Source organism: Staurois parvus, unplaced genomic scaffold (assembly GCF_062004578.1).
Source record: "Staurois parvus isolate SC_StPar_1 unplaced genomic scaffold, SC_StPar_1.0 ptg000466l, whole genome shotgun sequence".
Lineage (NCBI taxonomy): Eukaryota > Metazoa > Chordata > Amphibia > Anura > Ranidae > Staurois > Staurois parvus.
Genome location: NW_028318262.1, coordinates 1497060 through 1516481, shown reverse-complemented (window position 1 = coordinate 1516481; position 19422 = coordinate 1497060). Strand labels below are relative to the sequence as shown.

General features: G+C 43.1%; 1 protein-coding gene across 2 annotated transcripts in view; it reads right to left on the bottom strand.

Annotated features, from left to right (window-relative positions):
- The window catches only part of TNPO1 (transportin 1), a 217033-nt gene that overhangs the window by 129108 nt on the left and 68503 nt on the right, over positions 1–19422 (bottom strand). For both annotated transcript variants that reach the window (XR_016314853.1, XM_089689021.1), the window contains exon 3: positions 6653–6802. Coding sequence is in view for 1 of the 2 variants with exons in the window: in XM_089689021.1 (XP_089545147.1) it covers positions 6653–6802 (150 nt within the window). In the remaining variant the exon portion in view is untranslated. The remainder of the gene's footprint in view (positions 1–6652; positions 6803–19422) is intronic.

Here is a 19422-nt window from a genome sequence, read left to right as displayed (position 1 = left end):
CCGCTTTTGGTATTGAAACTTTACCCCGAGCTACACTCAGGAATACCATCAGGGAGGTTAAAGCAAACGCCCTAGAGAATAAAATGGTGGGTGTTGCAATTTTTCATCTCAATGCTTGCGCAGCAATTTTTCAAACACCATTTAAAAAAAAACAAAAAATACACTTTTTTGAATTTCAATGCACAAAAAAATATATTGGCCAGTTGTTTGGTAAAATATAAAAGATGTTATACCGAGTAGAGATAACTAAACATGACTTTAAAACTGTGCATGCCCCGTGCAACGGCGACAAACTACATACATATCTAATATCCATAGGCAACATTTTAAAAGCCTTTACAGGCTACCACTTTAGATTTACACAGGAGGTCTAGTGATAGATTTGCTGTCCTATTCCTCTATTCACATCTATTGAAGGGGATGAAGAAGAAATCTCTACTAAAAAAAAAAAAATTTAAAAAATATATATGTGGAAACATAGGAGTGATCCACCCACTGACCACCACAGGCCCCCATGCTTGGGCATATATGTTCTTTTTTTAACTGTGGATGCAAAAAAAACTCATCCAGTAGCACTGCACACACTGACGTATATTCTGAGAGCGCATTTTATTGCTGTCAGAATAAACAGATTGGAGCTGCAGCAGAATGGTGTTCCTGCAAAGAAAACAATAACTTTTAATAAAACAGTAACTGTATAAAACAACTTTTTATTGAAATCTGTGCCAAAATTATATAACAACTATGCCGAAGCACAAGAGTGGTCCACCCACTTGCCATCCCAGGCCCCCATGCTTAGACATATATGTTCTTTTTTAATTGCTGATGATAAATCTTATCCAACAGCACTGCATATACTGACGTATATTCTGAGAGCACACCCTGTTGCTATCAGAACAGATTGGTGCTGCAGCTGAATGGCATTCCTGCACAGAAAACAATAATGGTTAACAAAAAACGGCAACTATTTTTGCTGTTTATTTTTTACTTTTTAAATTGTAAAGTTCAATTGTTAGGTTCTCAAAATGCAATAGCCAGTTTCCTGACTACCTAACATCTTTCAAGACCCTATGTATAGATTTGCCCTAGACTGTGCCATGCTGTACCCTATACTAACACTCCACACTAGTGTGTGGTAGTGACAGAAGCAGTCCTTGAGGCAAAAACCAGGTTGGCCAGGACAGGAGGGATAAAGACAAAAAAAAAAGAAAAAAGAAAAAAAAAAAAGCGTGTCACGCCTAATTCTGTGTCTGCTACAGACACTACATCTTTTTTGGGGTGGCTTTTGGGTTGGGGGGTACCAGAAATGGCATCAGGAAAATGCCTCTCATGCAGCCGGCTCACTGCATCTGGGTTGATGGTTTGGGCCACGGCACCTTCTGGATACATAAGAGCTGTGATTATCTCTTCCTGGAATTCTAGGAAGGATCCACTTTGTCCAGTTGCTTTGTAAAGCACAAAAGCATTGTACAGAGCCAACTGAAATAAATATAAAGACACTTTTTTGTACCAGCGTCTAGTTGTTTGGGAAATTGGCTTCATCATCTGGTCGTTTAAGTCCACCCCTCCCATGTTAAATTTATAGTCGGGGAAATGTGGATGGTCGTGTCGGGGAAATGTGGATGGTCGTGTCGGGGAAATGTGGATGGTCGTTTCCATGAAAATGGTCTGGCAAAGTTTGAATTTGGGCTAGCAGCGATAAATTGTGCATATAAATTGCTTTGATCCACAATCCATACAGATCTTTCATGAAAAAAAACTTCAAAAAAATCAAGGGGAGTAGTTAAAATTTGCTGTTTTGAATTCCGGGTTGGGCAGTGGTGGAAATACGGGTGCTACAGAATTTGTGGGCTGCCAATCAAGATTTTCAATCCGGAAGGACACTATGGGCTCTACGGGCCTATGTTTAAATTCTTGGTGGCTGCGGGACAATACTTGTGCTAGCCACCGCACCAGTTTGTACTGCACTTATGGGACTCACCACGTCACCAAGTGATACTGTAATAATGACACTGGTGACAGGGCAGTTAAAAGGTTACTTTGGGAGGTGATCAGGGGGTTAAATGTGACCTAGCTGTGCTTTTACTGTAAAAGTGTGCTGCTTGGATCTGCTTCTTTTCTCTCTAGAACGGAATGTGCTCCAGGGAGAGAAGATTGCATAATTTCCTGTGCCTGTGTAATGTAAACACAGGCACAGGACTGAGCCAATTAGGTACAGCCAATCAGCAGGTCTAGGCCAAACATCATTGGCCTGAATCTGATGAGTGATCGGTACGGTACCGAATCACGACACTGGCAGGGGCGCGCGCCCCCTGCCCGTGAACGCTGTGGGAGTGAGGATCAGGTATACACACACGCGATTTTGCGCAGGGAGTCTGTCCTGTAGCAGTAAAACTGCTATTAGGTAGAGGGAAACTGGTTAAGGGATCAACTGCAACAGTGGCAAGATCTCTGACTAATCAGCCAATGTTGAGCAAACTAAATATCAGACAGGAAGAGATGAAGGACAGAATCCGCCAATGCGAGTCAAGTTCTAGAGATTGCTTCCAACCACTTATCAGGTCCTTAGTGAAATTCAAAGTTAAACTAAGTTTAAAACGGTTTCCACCCTCCTAACATCTATAACTAGCCCTGTGGAATGAAGATGCTTATACTTACCTATTTTCAGGGTGCTCTGGCCAATCACATGATCTGCCCATCAGTTGGCCTCAGTGGAGAGGAGACAGCACCAACAGATCAAATGTCTTGGCAGTGACATCACCCATTGACTTACTCTGCAGCATTCGTTGACAGCTGTTCCTCCCATCTCCTGAAGGCAAACGCTGGGAGCTCATCACGTGACCAGAGCATAGCACCGTGAGAACAGGCAAGTGTATAAGCATGTTACTTCTACAGGACAATTAGCATAATAGCTAGAAGGGGGCAGTTTTAAGCTTAGTTAGTTATAGCCTGGACTTCCACTTTAAAGACAGATGAATTCTCCACCAGTATGGTAGTCACTTTGTTAAAGTGGAACAATGCCAGATCCACAATCCTCCCCAGACAGTGACAAGGTTTATAAGTGCTTGAGAGAAAAACAGTTTTTCAGAGTGCTTCCAATCTCCATAGAGAGGGGAAAGGTTGAACAGTGGTGCATTGGACAAGTCTGTTGCCTAAAGCCTTGTACACACTATGAGAATATCGGATGAAGGATCATCAGGTTCTTATTACATGCTAGTCTCATATTGAAAACGAATAGGTTACTAGAGTTATGAAAATTCTCATAAGACAGAATACAACTCCCGCAATGATGTTATGTATTCTTTAGTTTCCAAGCATGCGCGGTCTTGGCCACACTTTAATCCATACAATATTTGTAATAAAATAAAAATCAGTAATTTTTGTGCTTGTACCTTCGAATAATTTTGCACAAACTGTTGTGATCTGCTCTAAAAAGCTGTGCACCAACGATCAGATTATGGGATGATCGCTCTGAAAGCGGTATTTTTCATCCAATTTTCATATCATGTGTAGTAGGCATTAGAGGTTTTAAAACGACCCTTTATGGGTGTAAAAGCAATCAGTGTAAAAAATCATCATCATCCCCCACAAGTAGTACAGTGTAACCATGGTGACACTGTACTGCAAGGGTGACAGTATGAAAAAAAAAAACAAACATAAAAAAATAAAAAAAATGTAACAAATTATAATTTTTCATTATATACTAATTTGGGTTTTGTTTGTTATTAAAAAGATAACGGAATCAATTTTGGCCAAGATTTATGATGAAATACTATTTATTTTCAAAATTTTATAAGAAAAACACTTTATTCAAAAATTTTGGACTTTTTATTTACATAGCAAAAAAAAATTTTAAAAAATCCCAGAGGTGAATAAATACCACCAAAATAAAGCTTTATCTGTCTCAAAAAAATGCATATGGGTACAGTGTTGCATGACCGTGCAACTGTCATTCAAAGTGTGATAGCACTGAAAGCTGAAAATTGGCCTGGACAGGAAGGGGGTAAAAGTGTCTGGACTAGAAGTGGTTAAAAAAAAAAAACTGTCAAATAGGAAGAGGATCTGGCCATATCAGACAGTTAAAGACTACTATAATGATGGAACAAACTCTAGCAGTACAGCTGGGCTGCAGATGTTGACACCATTAGTAGGCATAAACAAGCAGTCCCCAAACTGTTAGAACATGAGTTTCTGCACACCAGGAACAGTGGGACTGCACCCCCTTCCCTTCAGTGCTTGAATAACTCCACCACCTGACAGGTTTTGTCACGTAATTTCCTCATAGGAAGTCACCAACAAAACATCAGGAGGTGGAGCTTAATGACAATTTACACCAGAAGTCCAAGTATGTCAGGACGTGGAGCTTAATGATGTAATTTCCATCGAAGTCTTTACATATAGTATTCACAGAAGTTTAACCTTGGAGGCAGCAATCGGTTTTCAACATTAACTTCTTGCCGACCAGCCACTGTAGAAATACGGTGGCAGGTCGGCACGGCTGGGCAAAACCACGTTTTAAAACATGCTTTCACAAAACAGGTAGGGGGCGTGCGCGAGGCGCGCCACCGCCCTAACTGCACCGCCGATCCCGGCCGCGGGTGTCAGTCGCCGGGTCACGGCCGGTAATTACCGGCCGTGTCCCGCTGATTAGCGGCAATCACTGACAGAGAGCAGGGCTGCAGTAGCTCTGCTGTCAGTTCCCTGACAGCTCCTGACACGCTGATCCAGAGAGAAGAGTTTCTCTCTCCCTGTCAGCGTGTCCCCGTGCAGTACACACCCCTGCCCCCTAGTAAAACACTCCCCTCACACAGTTAAACCCTTTCAGTGAATAAAAAAAGTTAACCCCTTCCTCTCCAGTGCCATTAGTACAGTGTCACTGTTTTGTTTTGTTTTTGCACTGATCACTGTATTGGTGTCACTGGGGATGTCAGTGACCCCAAGTCAGTTCCCCCCAGTGTCAGAATGTCCGACACAGTCCTGCCATAAGTCGCTGATCGCCGCCATTATTAGCATAAAAAAAAATTAAAAATCCGAGTATCTTTCCCGCCATTTGTAAACGCTATAACTTTCACGTAGACCAATTAATTTACAAGTATTGGGGTTTTGTTTTTTAGCAAAGACATGTCGCAGAATCCATTTTGGCCGAAATTTATGACAATTTGATTTTAATTTTTTTTTTACTGGACATGTTTTATAGCAAAAAGTCCAAAATATTTTTGTTTTCTCAAAATTGTCACTTTTTTTTTTATAGCGCAAAAAATAAAAAAGCGCACAGGTGATCAAATACCACTGAAAGAAAGCTCTATTTGTGTGAAAACAAGGACATAAATTTCATTTATGTACCGTACTGCATGATCGCACATTGTCCATTAAACTAACGCAGCGCTGTATAGCAAAAAAAAATGGCGTAAATTGCAGTATCTATACCATAGTTTGTAGACACTATAACTTTCACACAAAGCAATCAATATACACTTATTGGGATTTTTTTTACCAAAAACATGTAGCAGAACACATTTTGGCCTAAATTTATAACTTTGAGTTTACTATATATTTTTTATAGCTGAAAGTAAAAAATATTGTTTTTCTTCAAAATTTTGGGTCTTTTTTTGTTTATAGCGTGAAAAATAAAAAGCGCACAGGTGATCAAATACCACCAAAAGAAAGCTATTTGTGTAAAAAAAAGGACGTAAATTTCATTTGGGTGCAGCATGAATTAGTGCAGTGCCGAGTAGCAAAAAGAGGCCTGGTCATTAAGGGGGGGGTAAATCCTCATGAGGGCAAGTGGTTAAAAAGGAGATTTATCTTGTGCACTGGATCTTTCAGTGCACTTTTTTGTGAGTAGTTTTAATGTTTTGGGCTTATCAAAGGATTGGGTATTTATTACACCATGTGTTTTTTTTTCTTCCCGGTCTGATGTGTTATATTTGAATCAGACCATGGATGGATGAACTACCTGAAGCAGTTTGAAGGATTGCTGCAGGAAAGCACATGACATTACCTGAGTGTGGGTCAAACTGCAAGGTAAGAGGCTGAAGTGACAGGTGGTGGGCACTGTGGTGGAGCACAGACTGCTATATATTGTGGATAACATATGAAAGACTTTTTGAGATTAATATATGGACTTCACTTTAAGAGATTTGTTTTTTCAATCATGGTGTAATTATCTTTGTTATATTACACATTTAATTTAAATTGTTCCTATTGTTGCACTGCACTTTCAATTATTTTCACTTTTTTTGGGGTGTATGAACATGATAGCTGCAGGTGGCAACATTTCTTGGTCTACTTTTTTATTTTCGATTTTTTTGTATTTGAGGTTTTGGTTTGGCTAGCGCTGGGTTATTCTATTTTTGCTACAAGTTTTTAACTATACTGGCTACACTTGGGAGTGGTTTACTCATTGACAGTTTCATGAAAAGTCAAAAAATATTCTAGAAGAACCTAAGGGTCAGTCCACCCAAATAGTGTAGCTGGCTGTTCTGCATGGCAGAGCTGTACATATATAAAAAAAAAAAAAAAAAAAGAAGTGTTTAAGAAATTTTTTATAAATTTGATTTCTGAAAAATTACACATAAAAATGAAGACAGACCATTAAAAGCCTCCAATTAGATATTTTACTGACAGTGTAATTTTGCCACAAAGCACTTACCTACTGTTGCTCTAATTAGTGGGGATGAGTCACCAATGTTATTCAAGCACTCGCTCTTTATAAAGTCAGTCACCCCATTGGGGAAGTTCTGAAAATGAGCTTTCACATTATTTTTCAGGATCAGTCCACTCAAAGATCGTGTAGGCTCATCTGCAAGACAGAAACAATTGGCATAGAGTCACTGTTGGTTTTAGAACTTGTTTACCAGAACAGCCAAAAAAGTATGTAGTGACATGAAATTACAAAATCCTTTTTGCAAGTCACATAAATCATGTTTAAAGCAGAACTATACTCACCTTTTATCCAGTGCCGCACTGTCATTTTCAGCCGCATCAGCCATTTTGATTGGCCGCAGCCGAGACTACGTTACTCCCGCACACAAGTTAATTCATTCCAGCACTGCTGAAATTTGGTCATAGAGCTACATGTGCCCAGCTCAGTGTACAGGGTATACAGGCAGATAATGTAATTTTAATGCAGAAGAGAGTGCCTGTGTGAAAGAGTCCTATCCTCAGCACTGGATAGAATACAAAAAAAGTCAATGTAAAAAAAGGTAACACCACATGGTTTTCTAAATGATTATAAACTAAGATGTCTAGATTGCATTAAGCATTCCTCCCATGATACAAAGAACCACATATATATATTCTGATGGGAAAAACTCTCTCTCAATGAAGTTTTCTTCTGAATGCTATCAGAGTGATTCCTGCTTTCCCATCTTTATCTTCATGCTAGGAATTAAGGTGGTCATAGTTGAATCAAAATTCGGCTGGTTTAGCAGTGACTGGCCGAATTTCAATTTATGCATGGATATTGCAGTTGAACAGAAGTCGATTTACTGAATAGCTTTAGCCAACAGAGAGGCTGAACAGACATCTATAGATGTCCTTCTGTTTAATTCCCCTATTGGTTAAAGCTGTACAATCAGGTGCTGCAGCACTGATCTGTGTATTCTAACAGTGGGAAGTCCCCCTGCTGTTGGAATACAATAGCGCAGTGGTGAGGATTCCCCTATCCACCTTGAATGAGTGGATAAGAGAATCGGTTCAGTTTTTCTCATCTAGCCAGCTGACTGAATGAAAAAAAAAAAAACCACCATGTATGGCCATATTTAGAAGCAAAACTGAGGAAACCAGATGCTAGATTGAAAGTCCAGACCCGGTAGAGTTCATCTATGTCAGGGCACATTCCCTCAACTTGGACACAAAAAACTTTTCTACTTTGCCATTCTTCTATCTATCATGCATTCAAACAGGTCCAGTTGGGAAGTCCTCCCAATCTATTTGCCAAATCTTATGTCATCTAAAAATATTCACCATCGAATTAACTGCTTTCCCGCGGCCCTATACGCGATTTGCATTTCTGGATAGAGGGCACACGCGCCGCCAGTGGCGCCTAAGGATGTCAATCACCGGGTGACGGGCAGAGATTCCCCGACGGCACCCGGCGATCATCAGGCAAAGCTAACAGGGGAGAGACCTGTGTGTAAACAGGTTTCTCTCCAACCAGCAAGGACAAGCTGCTGTGTATTTCTCTGCACAGCAGAGATACACAGCAGCATGTCTCCCTAGTAAAACACTCACAGCACATCATGTAAAACACACCATTAACCCTTTCACCGCCTCAGATGTTAACCCCTTCCTGCCCAGTGTCATTAGAACAGTGTCAGTGCTTTTTATTAGCAGTGATAACTTTGTGTCATTGGGATGTCAGTGGCAGTTAGTGCCCACCAAGTGTCAGAATGCCCTCCGCAGTCCTGCTATAACTCGCCATAACTAGAACATATATAAAAAATTAAAAATTCCAGTATATATACACCACCATTTGTAGATATAACTTTCATGTAAACCAATTAATTTGCATGTATTGGGATTTTTTTTTTTTTTTTATAGAAAAGACATGTAGCAGAATACATTTTGGCCTAAATTTATGAAGAAATTTGTTTTAAATATTTTTTACTAAATATGTTTTATAGCAAAAAGTCAAAAATATTAAAAAAAATTTTAAAAAGTGTCAGTCTGTTTATAGCACAAAAAATAAAAACCGCACAGGCGATACCACCAAAAGAAAGCTCTATTTGTGAGGGGGGGGGGGGGGGAAAGGACATAAAATTTAATTTACATACAGTGGTGCATGACCGCACAATTGTCAGTTAAAAGTAACAGCGCTGTATCACAAAGTGGCCTGGTCAGGAAGGGGGGAAAATCCTCTGGAGGGCAAGTGGTTAAACTTTTGATTAGAACCACTGAAATGGAAATCAGGTTCAGCTCAACCCAAATTAGAATGCTGTTGAAATATTAAGAGATGGGTGTAAAAGGCCTCTAGATTTCCATAGGAGACTGCTGTAGAGTTGTCTGGGGGGGAAGAAAACCAAGCTAGAAAATGGCCTGTCCAAAGATACTGACAATTTCACAACCATGAGAGATCTTGGATAAACACAGGAAACACTATTTACATGCCCATTTATACCAGGAATTCTAACTTAAACATTTGGGTGTGCAAATAGCAAATCTGAGAAATCTCTGATTGAACAAATAGATTGAAATAAGAAGGTAAGGGTTATGTAATTTTAAAATCTGCAGCTTTATTAAAATCAACAGTAATACAGTCATGAAGGTGCTTCTTCAGGTTCCTATTATTATTATTACACAGGATTTATATAGTGCCAACAGTTTGCGGAGTGCTTTACAAAATTAAGGTAGACATTACAGATACAATACAATTTGGTACAACAGGAAACAAGAGCCCTGCTCATTAGAGTTTACAATCTAGGAGATCAGATGACTGTTTCCCCAAATACTCTTCTGCAGCATCACCCTCAAGTAGCCACACCATCACTCAATGCGCAGGCAGGCTTCGCCACCATCAAGAAACCCACTCTGAGAAAGGATATGAAGCTGCTGTTGGAACAAAGAAGTTGCTGCATGAAGGCTAGAGGAAATCAAACACCAAGTTGTAAAAAACATGGAAGAGTAAGAAGAGTATTCACTAACTACTTGCCATCCGCTTACAGCAGAAGTACCGCTGAGCAAACTCATATATATATATATCAGTTCTGCCAATGCCATTTAATCATAATGTGCTAACGAAAGGCACAGTTTAGCTTTAAAAATAAAATCTGGTGAAATATTAGTTGGCCAAGTAACCCAACAGATGGATCTTATTTTTCATTCCAATTGACTTACACAAGTCGAATCAGGCCTAGATGTGAAACAACGGAAGAAATGAAACATTTATTGCCATGTAGATAAATTTACAGGAAAAAAAAAAAAGGTAGGCAGAAGCTGCACATATTTCATAAACATTTAACATAGTTTAAGGGTGAGTAATATACTATATCACTGACTCCCAAGAACAGCTCCTCCTAAACAGTAAGCTCGTAAGCAAAATAAGGAGCTAAAATTCACAAACACAACTAAATTTAACAGAATAAAATTTGGCATAGAATTTTTAAGTCAATACAGAGAATGATTAATTCAACCCGTGTGGTGAAAAAAAATTAGCTGCCACACAGTCCACCCTTCCTTTGAAAATGCCAGTTGCTTGGCCGTGCTTCTTGCCTGAATGCTTGAAAGACACTCACTTGTAAGAAAAATTCCCCACTCACTAATGTTCGCCTTCCCACGCTCTCCTCCTTTAGAGATGGGAGTTTAACCACTTACCACCCAGCTACAGTACATTTACTGCAGCAGGGCAGCACATGCAGGCTCAGCGACACATTTTATACACACACACACACACACACACACACACACACACACACACACGCAGCCTTCAAAAAGTATTCATACCCCTTGAAATTTTCCACATTTTGTCTTCATGTCTCAACCAAAAATGTAAATTTATTTTATTGATAGATCAACACAAACTGGCACATAATTATGAAGTGGAAAGAAAATGGTAAATGGTTTTCAAAGTTTTTTACAAATCAGTATCTGAAAAGTGTGGAGTAAATAGAATCTACCCGTTTGCAATTTAACCACTTCGCACCAGCACCTCCCGGCCCTTTAAGAGTTTCAGAAGCCGGGAGGCGGGCAGGGTTATAGGGTCACGTGACCACCGTGATTCACCATCACAAGATTGGAAAAGGTCCCGATCACAAGGGGAGATCGGGACCTTTCCATGAGTCATCGACACATGTGCTGGCTCCCTCCGCACAGGGCACACGCTCTCAGCACATATGTATTTTCTAATGGCCACAAAAATATGCGGCCGCTCGGAGTCAAGGCCCAGATGCTGAGAGGCCGCATGTTTGCGTGCGCTCGGCATCAAGGAGTTATGCTCAGTATAAATAAAGCTGTTCTATGAAGCCCTCAGAGGTTTGTTAGAGAACACAAGTGAACAAACAGCAACATGAAGGCCATGGAACACAACAGACCGGTCCGGGAAAAAGTTGAGAAATGTAAAGCAGGGTTAGGTAATAAAAAAAATATGCCACGCTTTGAACATCTCACTGTTTAATCCATCATCTGAAAATGGAAAGAGTACGCCACAACTGCAAACCATGCAAGGACATGGTCATCCACCTAAAATGACAGGCCGGGCAAGGAGAGCATTAAATCAGAGAAGCAGCCAAGAGGCCCATGGTAACTCTGGAGGAGCTGTAGAGATCCACAGCTCAGGTGGGAGCATCTGTCTACAGGACAACTATTAGTCGTGCACTCCACAAATCTGGTCTTTATGGAAGAGTGACAAGAAGAAAGCCATAAGAAGTCCCGTTTGCAAGAAACCATGTGAGGGACACACCAAACATATATCTCTCTCTCTCTATATATATATATATATATCTATACACACACAAAGTTAGGTCCATATATATTTGGATACAGGCACAATTTTCATACTTTTGGCTCTGTATGCCACCAGAATAAATTAAAACAAAATAATCCAAATTAATTTGAAGTGCTGACTTTCAGCTTTAATTCAAGGGGTTGAACATAAATATAAAAGTACAAATTTTAGGAACTGGAACCATTTTTATACACAGTCCCTCCATTTAAAGGGGCTCAAATGTAATTGGACCAAGGAATATCATCATAAATAAAAATGTTCACTTTTAATATTTTATTGAGAATCCTTTACTGGCAATGACTGCCTGAAGTCTAGAACCCATGGACATTAACAAAGACTGGGATTCCTCCTTTCAGAGGCTGTCTTCAGTTCTGTGTTTGTGGGTCTTTCTGCCTTTAGTTTTGCCTTCAGCAAGTGAAATGCATGCTCAATTGGGTTGAGATCAGGTGATTGACTCGGGTCATTGCAGAATATTCCACTCTTCCATCAAAAGCTCCTGGGTTGCTTTTGCAATGTGTTTTGGGTCATTGTCCATCTGTACTGTGAAGCGCCGTCCAATCAACGTTGCTGCATTTGGCTTAATCTGGGCTGACAAGTATCTGTAAACACTGCAGAATTCATTCGGCTGCTTCTGTCGGTCACATTATCAATAAACACCAATGACCCAGTGCCAGTGGAAGCCATGCATGCCCATGCCGTCACACTGCCTCCACCATGTTTTACAGATGGCGTTGTGTGCTTTGGATCATGAGCTGTTCCAAGCCTTCTTTCACACTTTCTTCCCGTCATTTTGGTACAGATTAATTTTATAGTTTCATCCATCCAAAGAATGCTTTTCCAGAACTGGTCTGGCTTGTTTAGATGTTTTTTGGCAAAGTCTAATTTGTTTTTTCTATTCTTCAGGCTTATGAATGGTTTGCACCTTGTGGTGAACCCTCTGTATTTGCGCTTGTGAAGGCTTCTTGATTGTAGACTTTGACAATGATACGCCCACTTCCTGGAGAGTATCCTTCACTTGTCTGGATGTTGTGAATGGGTTTTTTTTTTACCATAGAGATCCAATGTTGTCTCCCGTGAACGTACATGCCTTTTTATGTTGCTCACCTCATCAGTGCGTTCTTCTTTCCTCAGAATGTACCAAACTGTTGATTTGGCCACTCCTAATGTTGCTGCTATCTCTCTGATGGATTGGTTTAATTTCTGAAGCCTTGCAATGGCCTGTTTCACTTGCATGGACAGCTTTTTTGAACGCATGATGTAGGTTCACAGCAATAGGTTCCAAATGCAAATACCATACTTAGAATCAACTCCAGACCTTTTACCTGCTTAACTAATGAAGAAATAATGGAAGTAGCCCACACATGGCCATGAAAAAGCTTTTGATTTAATTGTCCAAGTACTTTTGGTCACTCGAAAAAGGGGGGATGGCTACTCTTAAGAGCTGTAATCCCTAAACCTTTCCTCCAATTTGGATGCACATACCCTCAATTAAAGCTGAGAGTGTGCACTTTCAGCCCATATCCATCATAGAACTACAGCTTGAATATGTTTAGGTAAATAAATGAAAAACACGAACATTGTGCCTGTGTTTTATAAATATATACACACACACACACACACACACACACACACATATATATATATATACACACACACACACACACTTTTTTTTTTCTTTTATCATCATCGGTCAGTATCCATGATAACCACCACATCAATCATCACAAAATCAGACCAAAAAAAAAAAAAAAAAGTCCAGCGGTGGTGAGAACTCTACAATCAGTGGTCATGTGTGTCCCTTAGAGCCGGTGGGGGACAGATGCAACATAACGATTTGAGATGGAAGAAAAAAAAAATATTAATTTCTGCACATTCCAAAAGTGACAATAAACCTCAACATGCCTTTTACTAAATACCCCAGATTATCTACTTTCCAAAAAGGGTATTTTGGGGGGTATCTGTACTGTCCTGGCATTTTAAGGGCCTCAAGAAATGAGAAAAGAAGTCAGTACATCAGCACTGACCATTTTTCAAATGTATATATACCATAGTATGTAGATGCTACAACTCTCACACAAATACACATCTTTTGGGATTTTATTTATTTTTTTTTAACCAAAAACATGTAGCAGAATACATTTTTGGCCTAAATTTATAAATAAATTTGATTTTATTGCATTAGAAAGTAGAAATTTTTTTTTCAAAAACTTTGGTTATTTTTCATTTATTTAATAAAAAACAAATCCCTGGGGTGATAAAATACCAAAAGAAAACCATTTGTGTGAAAAAAGGGTATAAAATTTCATTTGCATAGTGTTGCATGACTGCACAATTGCCAAAGTGCCAGAGTGCTGAAAAGCAAAAACAGGGCCTGCTCATAAAACGCAGTAAAAACTTCCGGAGCTCAAGTGGTTATATACTGTATACGTTTACACAGGGTTAACTTCTTCCCTCTTACGTGACTGTGTTCGGGTCTGACGATTGCCCACTCCAGCCAAAACACTGCATTCTGGGAAGTGGTGGTCACATGCTCTTGGCATGTAGCAAGAGTGCTGGTGGCAGAGAATGGGGAAAGTTATCGAGTGGGAGAGATTTTTAAACCTGGTCATAAACGAATCGGTACTCTCTCAACCTCCATCCAGCGCTGAGCGAAAAAAAAAAAAGCCGCAAACTGCTTTCCCCATCGGCACCATTCAAGGAGGGGGGGACGGCAGGGGGGATGGAGGAATTAAAATGAATATTCTGATCTCGCTCCAGAAAAGCAGGAACTGCTATAGATGCTTGTATTGCCATATATGGATTGAAATTAGATTAGTCCCTGCCGAACCAGGCAAATTTGATCCATCTATGGCCAGTTTCACAAGGGAATCTGTCACTGTGCCTTGAATGGGCCAAATAAGATTTTTTTTTAACATTAACTTACTGCCCGGAAAAATAGTGCAGAGTTCTGACTTCAGTTGCTATATACAGTCAGGTCCATAAATATTGGGACATCGACACAATTCTAACACAGCAGTTGAACTAAAGCAGGAGAAAGACACAACAACAGCAAGAAACTCTACTGCATGCTGGACAGACTGCAAGCAAACACCCTGGGAAACATCTCTTACATGCCTGACTCCCACTCTGTGTACTTTTATATAATACACTCCTCCTCTTCATACTACTATCCTCTGTCCCCAAATCTCATTTCTTTACCCCTCTGCTCCACCCCATAACCTGCACATCTCCCCCTCATTGCTATCATCTCCCTACTACTGCTCTCATCACCCCCCACAATGCCTCTTCTACTCCTTCTCATTTTCCTCTCCTCCATCCCCAAAATCCATTCACTATATCCCTCTGCTCCTCCTAAACATTTGTATATTGTGTCCTCACTGCTTCCTTCGCCCCTCTATGGCACCCACCACCTCCTCCTATTATTCCACTCTCCCACTGACCCCAACACCTCCACTAGGAGTTTCTCACGCTCCTGCACATCCCGCTCCCATGCCACCTTTCTCACCCTTCTCCTCCTCCTAGCCGCGGGAGACATCTCCCCGAATCCTGGCCCTCCACCACCTCCCTCACCCGCACAACACCCTCCCGCCGCCATGTCCTACCGCAACCTAGTATCTGTCCCCCTGCTCCCTAAAATCTCCCCCCCGTTTTCATGTGCACTCCTGAACGCCCGATCGGTGTGCAACAAGCTTACCGCCATCCACGACCTCTTTGTTTCCCGCTCCCTCAACCTCCTGGCGATCACGGAAACCTGGATCCAGCCCACTGACTCTACCTCCCCTGCTGCACTCTCCTATGGAGGTCTCACCTGGACCCACTCACCCAGACCTAACGGTCGTAAAGGTGGTGGGGTTGGTCTGCTCCTGTCACCGCGGAGCACCTTCCGAGTCCTCCCAAACCCCCCCTCCCTATCCTTCTCCTCCTTCGAGGCCCACTGCGTCCGACTATTCTCCCCAACCCCCCTGAAGATTGCTGTGATATACCGGCCTCCTGGATCCATACCCCGCTTCCTGGAAGACTTCTCCTCCTGGCTACCCTTCTTCCTCTCCTCTGAGCTACCCACCATCATTCTTGGGGATTTCAACATCCCTGTCAACCTTGACAACCCGGACACAGCCCGTCTCCTCCACTTAACCTCCTCCTTTGCACTTGCACAGTGCATACAATCCACCACCCATTCCGATGGAAATATCCTTGATCTCGTCTTCTCCAACCGCTGCGCTCCCCACAACCTCACCAACACCCCCTTCCCTCTCTCTGACCACAACCTGATCACCTTCTCTATCTCCTCGTCCTCCAACGCCTACCCCTCCAAATGTCACACTACTACCAGCCGTAACCTCCGCAACCTTAACCCTGCCCCCCTCCACTCTGCAGCTGATCAACTCCACGACCGCATCCTCCCCCTGTCCTGCCCCGACTTGGCTATGACTGCCTACAACAACGCGCTGTCAGCAGCCCTTGACTCACTAGCGCCTTTAACCACACGCAACATCAGACTCCGACCGCTCCAGCCCTGGCAGACTGATCACACCAAAACCCTCAAACGACGCAGTCGTGCCCTGGAGCGACTATGGCGCAAAACAAAATCCCAACAAGCTTTCACCTGCTACAAATCTGCCTTCCGCACCTACACCTCCTCCCTCCACGCAGCCAAACAAGCCTACTTCCTGACCCTCATCAAGGCCCTCTCCTCCAATCCTCGCCGACTCTTCTCCACCTTCAACTCTCTACTCTCTCCACCCCCACCTCCACCCAGCACCTCACTCACCGCCCTTGAGATTGCCAATCACTTCAAAAACAAGATTGACACAATTCGCAAGGACATTGCCGCAACTCACACGCCCTCTCAACCCGTCCCCTCTCACACAGCTACCCCCTCATCCCCCCTCCCCCTCGACATTACCCGCAGGGACTTCGTCACTGCTCAAACTCCCTCCGACCCCGTTCCCCCTCACTCGGCTACCCCCTCATCACCCCTCTCCCACGGCCCCACCACTGCTCTGACCTCCACTCCCACCCCACCCTACATTCCTCATACTGAAGCTCCCCCAACACTCCACACCTTTGACCTTACTACCATTGAGGAAGTCTCCAAGATCCTCTCTGATGCCCGCCTCACCACCTGCCCCCTCGACCCTATCCCCTCACAATTGCTACGACCTCCCTCCCCCTCCATCCTACGCTCCCTCACCCACATCTTTAATCTCTCCCTCTCCTCCGGCACTTTCCCCTCCCCACTGAAGCATGCACACATCACCCCCATACTTAAAAAGCCCTCCCTGGACCCCAATGACCCGAACAACCTCAGACCCATCTCCCTGCTCCCACTTACATCTAAACTCCTCGAGCGTCTCGTCTACACCCGCCTATGCTCTCACCTCAACGACAACAACCTCCTCGATCCCCTACAGTCTGGCTTCCGTCCCCTACACTCCACCGAAACCGCCTTACTCAAACTCTCCAACGACCTTCTAACCGCCAAAGCTAATGGCCACTATTCAGTGCTCCTACTCCTTGACCTCTCTGCGGCCTTCGACACAGTTGACCACCCCCTCCTCCTCAAAATACTACACTCCCTCGGCCTCAGAGATTCTGCTCTCTCCTGGCTCTCATCCTACCTGTCACAACGCTCTTTCAGCGGTACCTATAATGCTACCACCTCCCCCTCACTCCCCCTCTCTGTTGGGGTCCCTCAAGGCTCTGTCCTTGGGCCCCTTCTCTTCTCCATCTACACCTCCTCCCTTGGCCAACTCATACACTCTCACGGCTTCAACTACCACCTCTATGCCGACGACACACAAATCTATCTCTCAACCCCCCACCTCACCCCTTCGGTCTCTGCCCAAATCACACACCTACTGAGCGACATATCAGATTGGATGTCGCTCCACTTCCTTAAACTGAATCTCTCCAAAACCGAGCTCCTTGTCTTCCCCCCAGCCCGGACACCACCCCCCATTGACTTCTACATCACATCCAACAACGCCAATATCAAACCCGCTCTGCAGGCCAGAGTACTTGGTGTCATTCTGGACTCCAACCTATCCTTCCAGCCCCAAGTCCAATCTTTAACAAACTCGTGCAGACTCCACCTCCGCAACATCGCCAAAATCCGCACGTTCCTAACCCCAGAAACCACTAAACAGCTCATCCACTCCCTCATCATATCACGACTCGACTACTGCAACTCCCTCCTCACTGGCCTGCCTCGCCGCTGGCTATCCCCGCTTCAGTTGATCCTGAATACGGCTGCCAGACTCATTCACCTTTCCAACGGCTCCATTTCCGCCGCCCCCCTCTGCCAATCCCTCCACTGGCTTCCGATTGCGCAACGGATCAAATTTAAAATCCTAACACTGACGTACAAAGCTGTCCACCATACTGCCCCGAACTACATCACTGACCTAATATCCAAGTACCGCCCAGCACGCACACTCCGCTCCTCACAAGACCTCCTTCTCTCTAGTTCCCTGGTCTCCTCCTCCCATGCCCGCCTCCAGGACTTCTCCAGGGTGTCACCCATCCTCTGGAACTCCCTGCCCCAACCCATCAGATTATCACCTACTCTCCTCTCCTTTAGGCGCACCCTGAAAACCCATCTCTTCAGGGAAGCCTACCTCACCCCCTGCTAACTTGCTGACCTCCTCCACTCTTCCTACCACTCCATCCCCCACAGCTATCTCCTCCTGTACCACTATCCCATCCCTTCTAGATTGTAAGCTCGAAAGAGCAGGGCCCTCGATCCCCTCATGTTTTGCATTGTATTGGTATTGTTCTGTCACATGTTCTGTCCCCCTTTGTAATGTACAGCGCTGAGTGAACTATTGGCGCTTTATAAATACTGTATAATAATAATAATAATCTAACATACACCACCACAATGGATTTGAAATGAAAACGAAGAAGATGTGCTTTAACTGCAGACTGTCAGCTTTAATTTGAGGGTATTTACATCCAAATCAGGTGAACTGTGTAGGAATTACAACAGTTTACATATGTGCCTCCCACTTGTTAAGGGACCAAAAGTAGTGGGACAGAATAATAGTCATAAATCAAACTTTCACTTTTTAATACTTGGTTGCAAATCCTTTGCAGTCAATTACCGCCGGAAGTCTGAAACGCATAGACATCACCAGACGCTGGGTTTCATCCCTGGTGATGCTCTGCCAGGCCTCTACTGCAACGGTCCTAAGTTCCTGCTTGTTCTTGGGACATTTTCCCTTCAGTTTTGTCTTCAGCAAGTGAAATGCATGCTCAAATCGGATTCAGGTCAGGTGATTGACTTGGCCATTGCATAACATTCCACCTTCTTTCCCTTAAAAAACCCTTTGGTTGCTTTTGCAGTATTCTTTGGGTCATTGTCCATCTGCACTGTGAAGCAGCGTCCAATGAGTTCTGAAGCATTTGGCTGAATATGAGCAGATAATATTGCCCGAAACACTTCAGAATTCATCCTGCTGCTTTTGGCAGCAGTCACATCATCAATAAATACAAGAGAACCAGTTCCATTGGCAGCCATACATGCCCACGCCATGACACTACCACCACCATGCTTCACTGATGAGGTGGTATGCTTAGGATCAGGAGCCGTTCCTTTCCTTCTCCATACTCTTCTCTTCCCATCACTCTGGTGCAAGTTGATCTTGGTCTCATCTGTCCATAGGATGTTGTTCCATAACTGTGAAGGCTTTTTTAGATGTCGTTTGGCAAACTCTAATCTGGCCTTCCTGTTTTTGAGGCTCACCAATGGTTTCCATCTTGTGGTGAACCCTCTGTATTCACTCTGGTGAAGTCTTCTCTTGATTGTTGACTTTGACACACATACACCTACCTCCTGGAGAGTGTTCTTGATCTGGTCAACTGTTGTGAAGGGTGTTTTCTTCACCAGGGAAAGAATTCTTCGGTCATCCACCACAGTTGTTTTACATGGTCTTCCAGGTCTTTACGTGTTGCTGAGTTCACGGTGCATTCCTTCT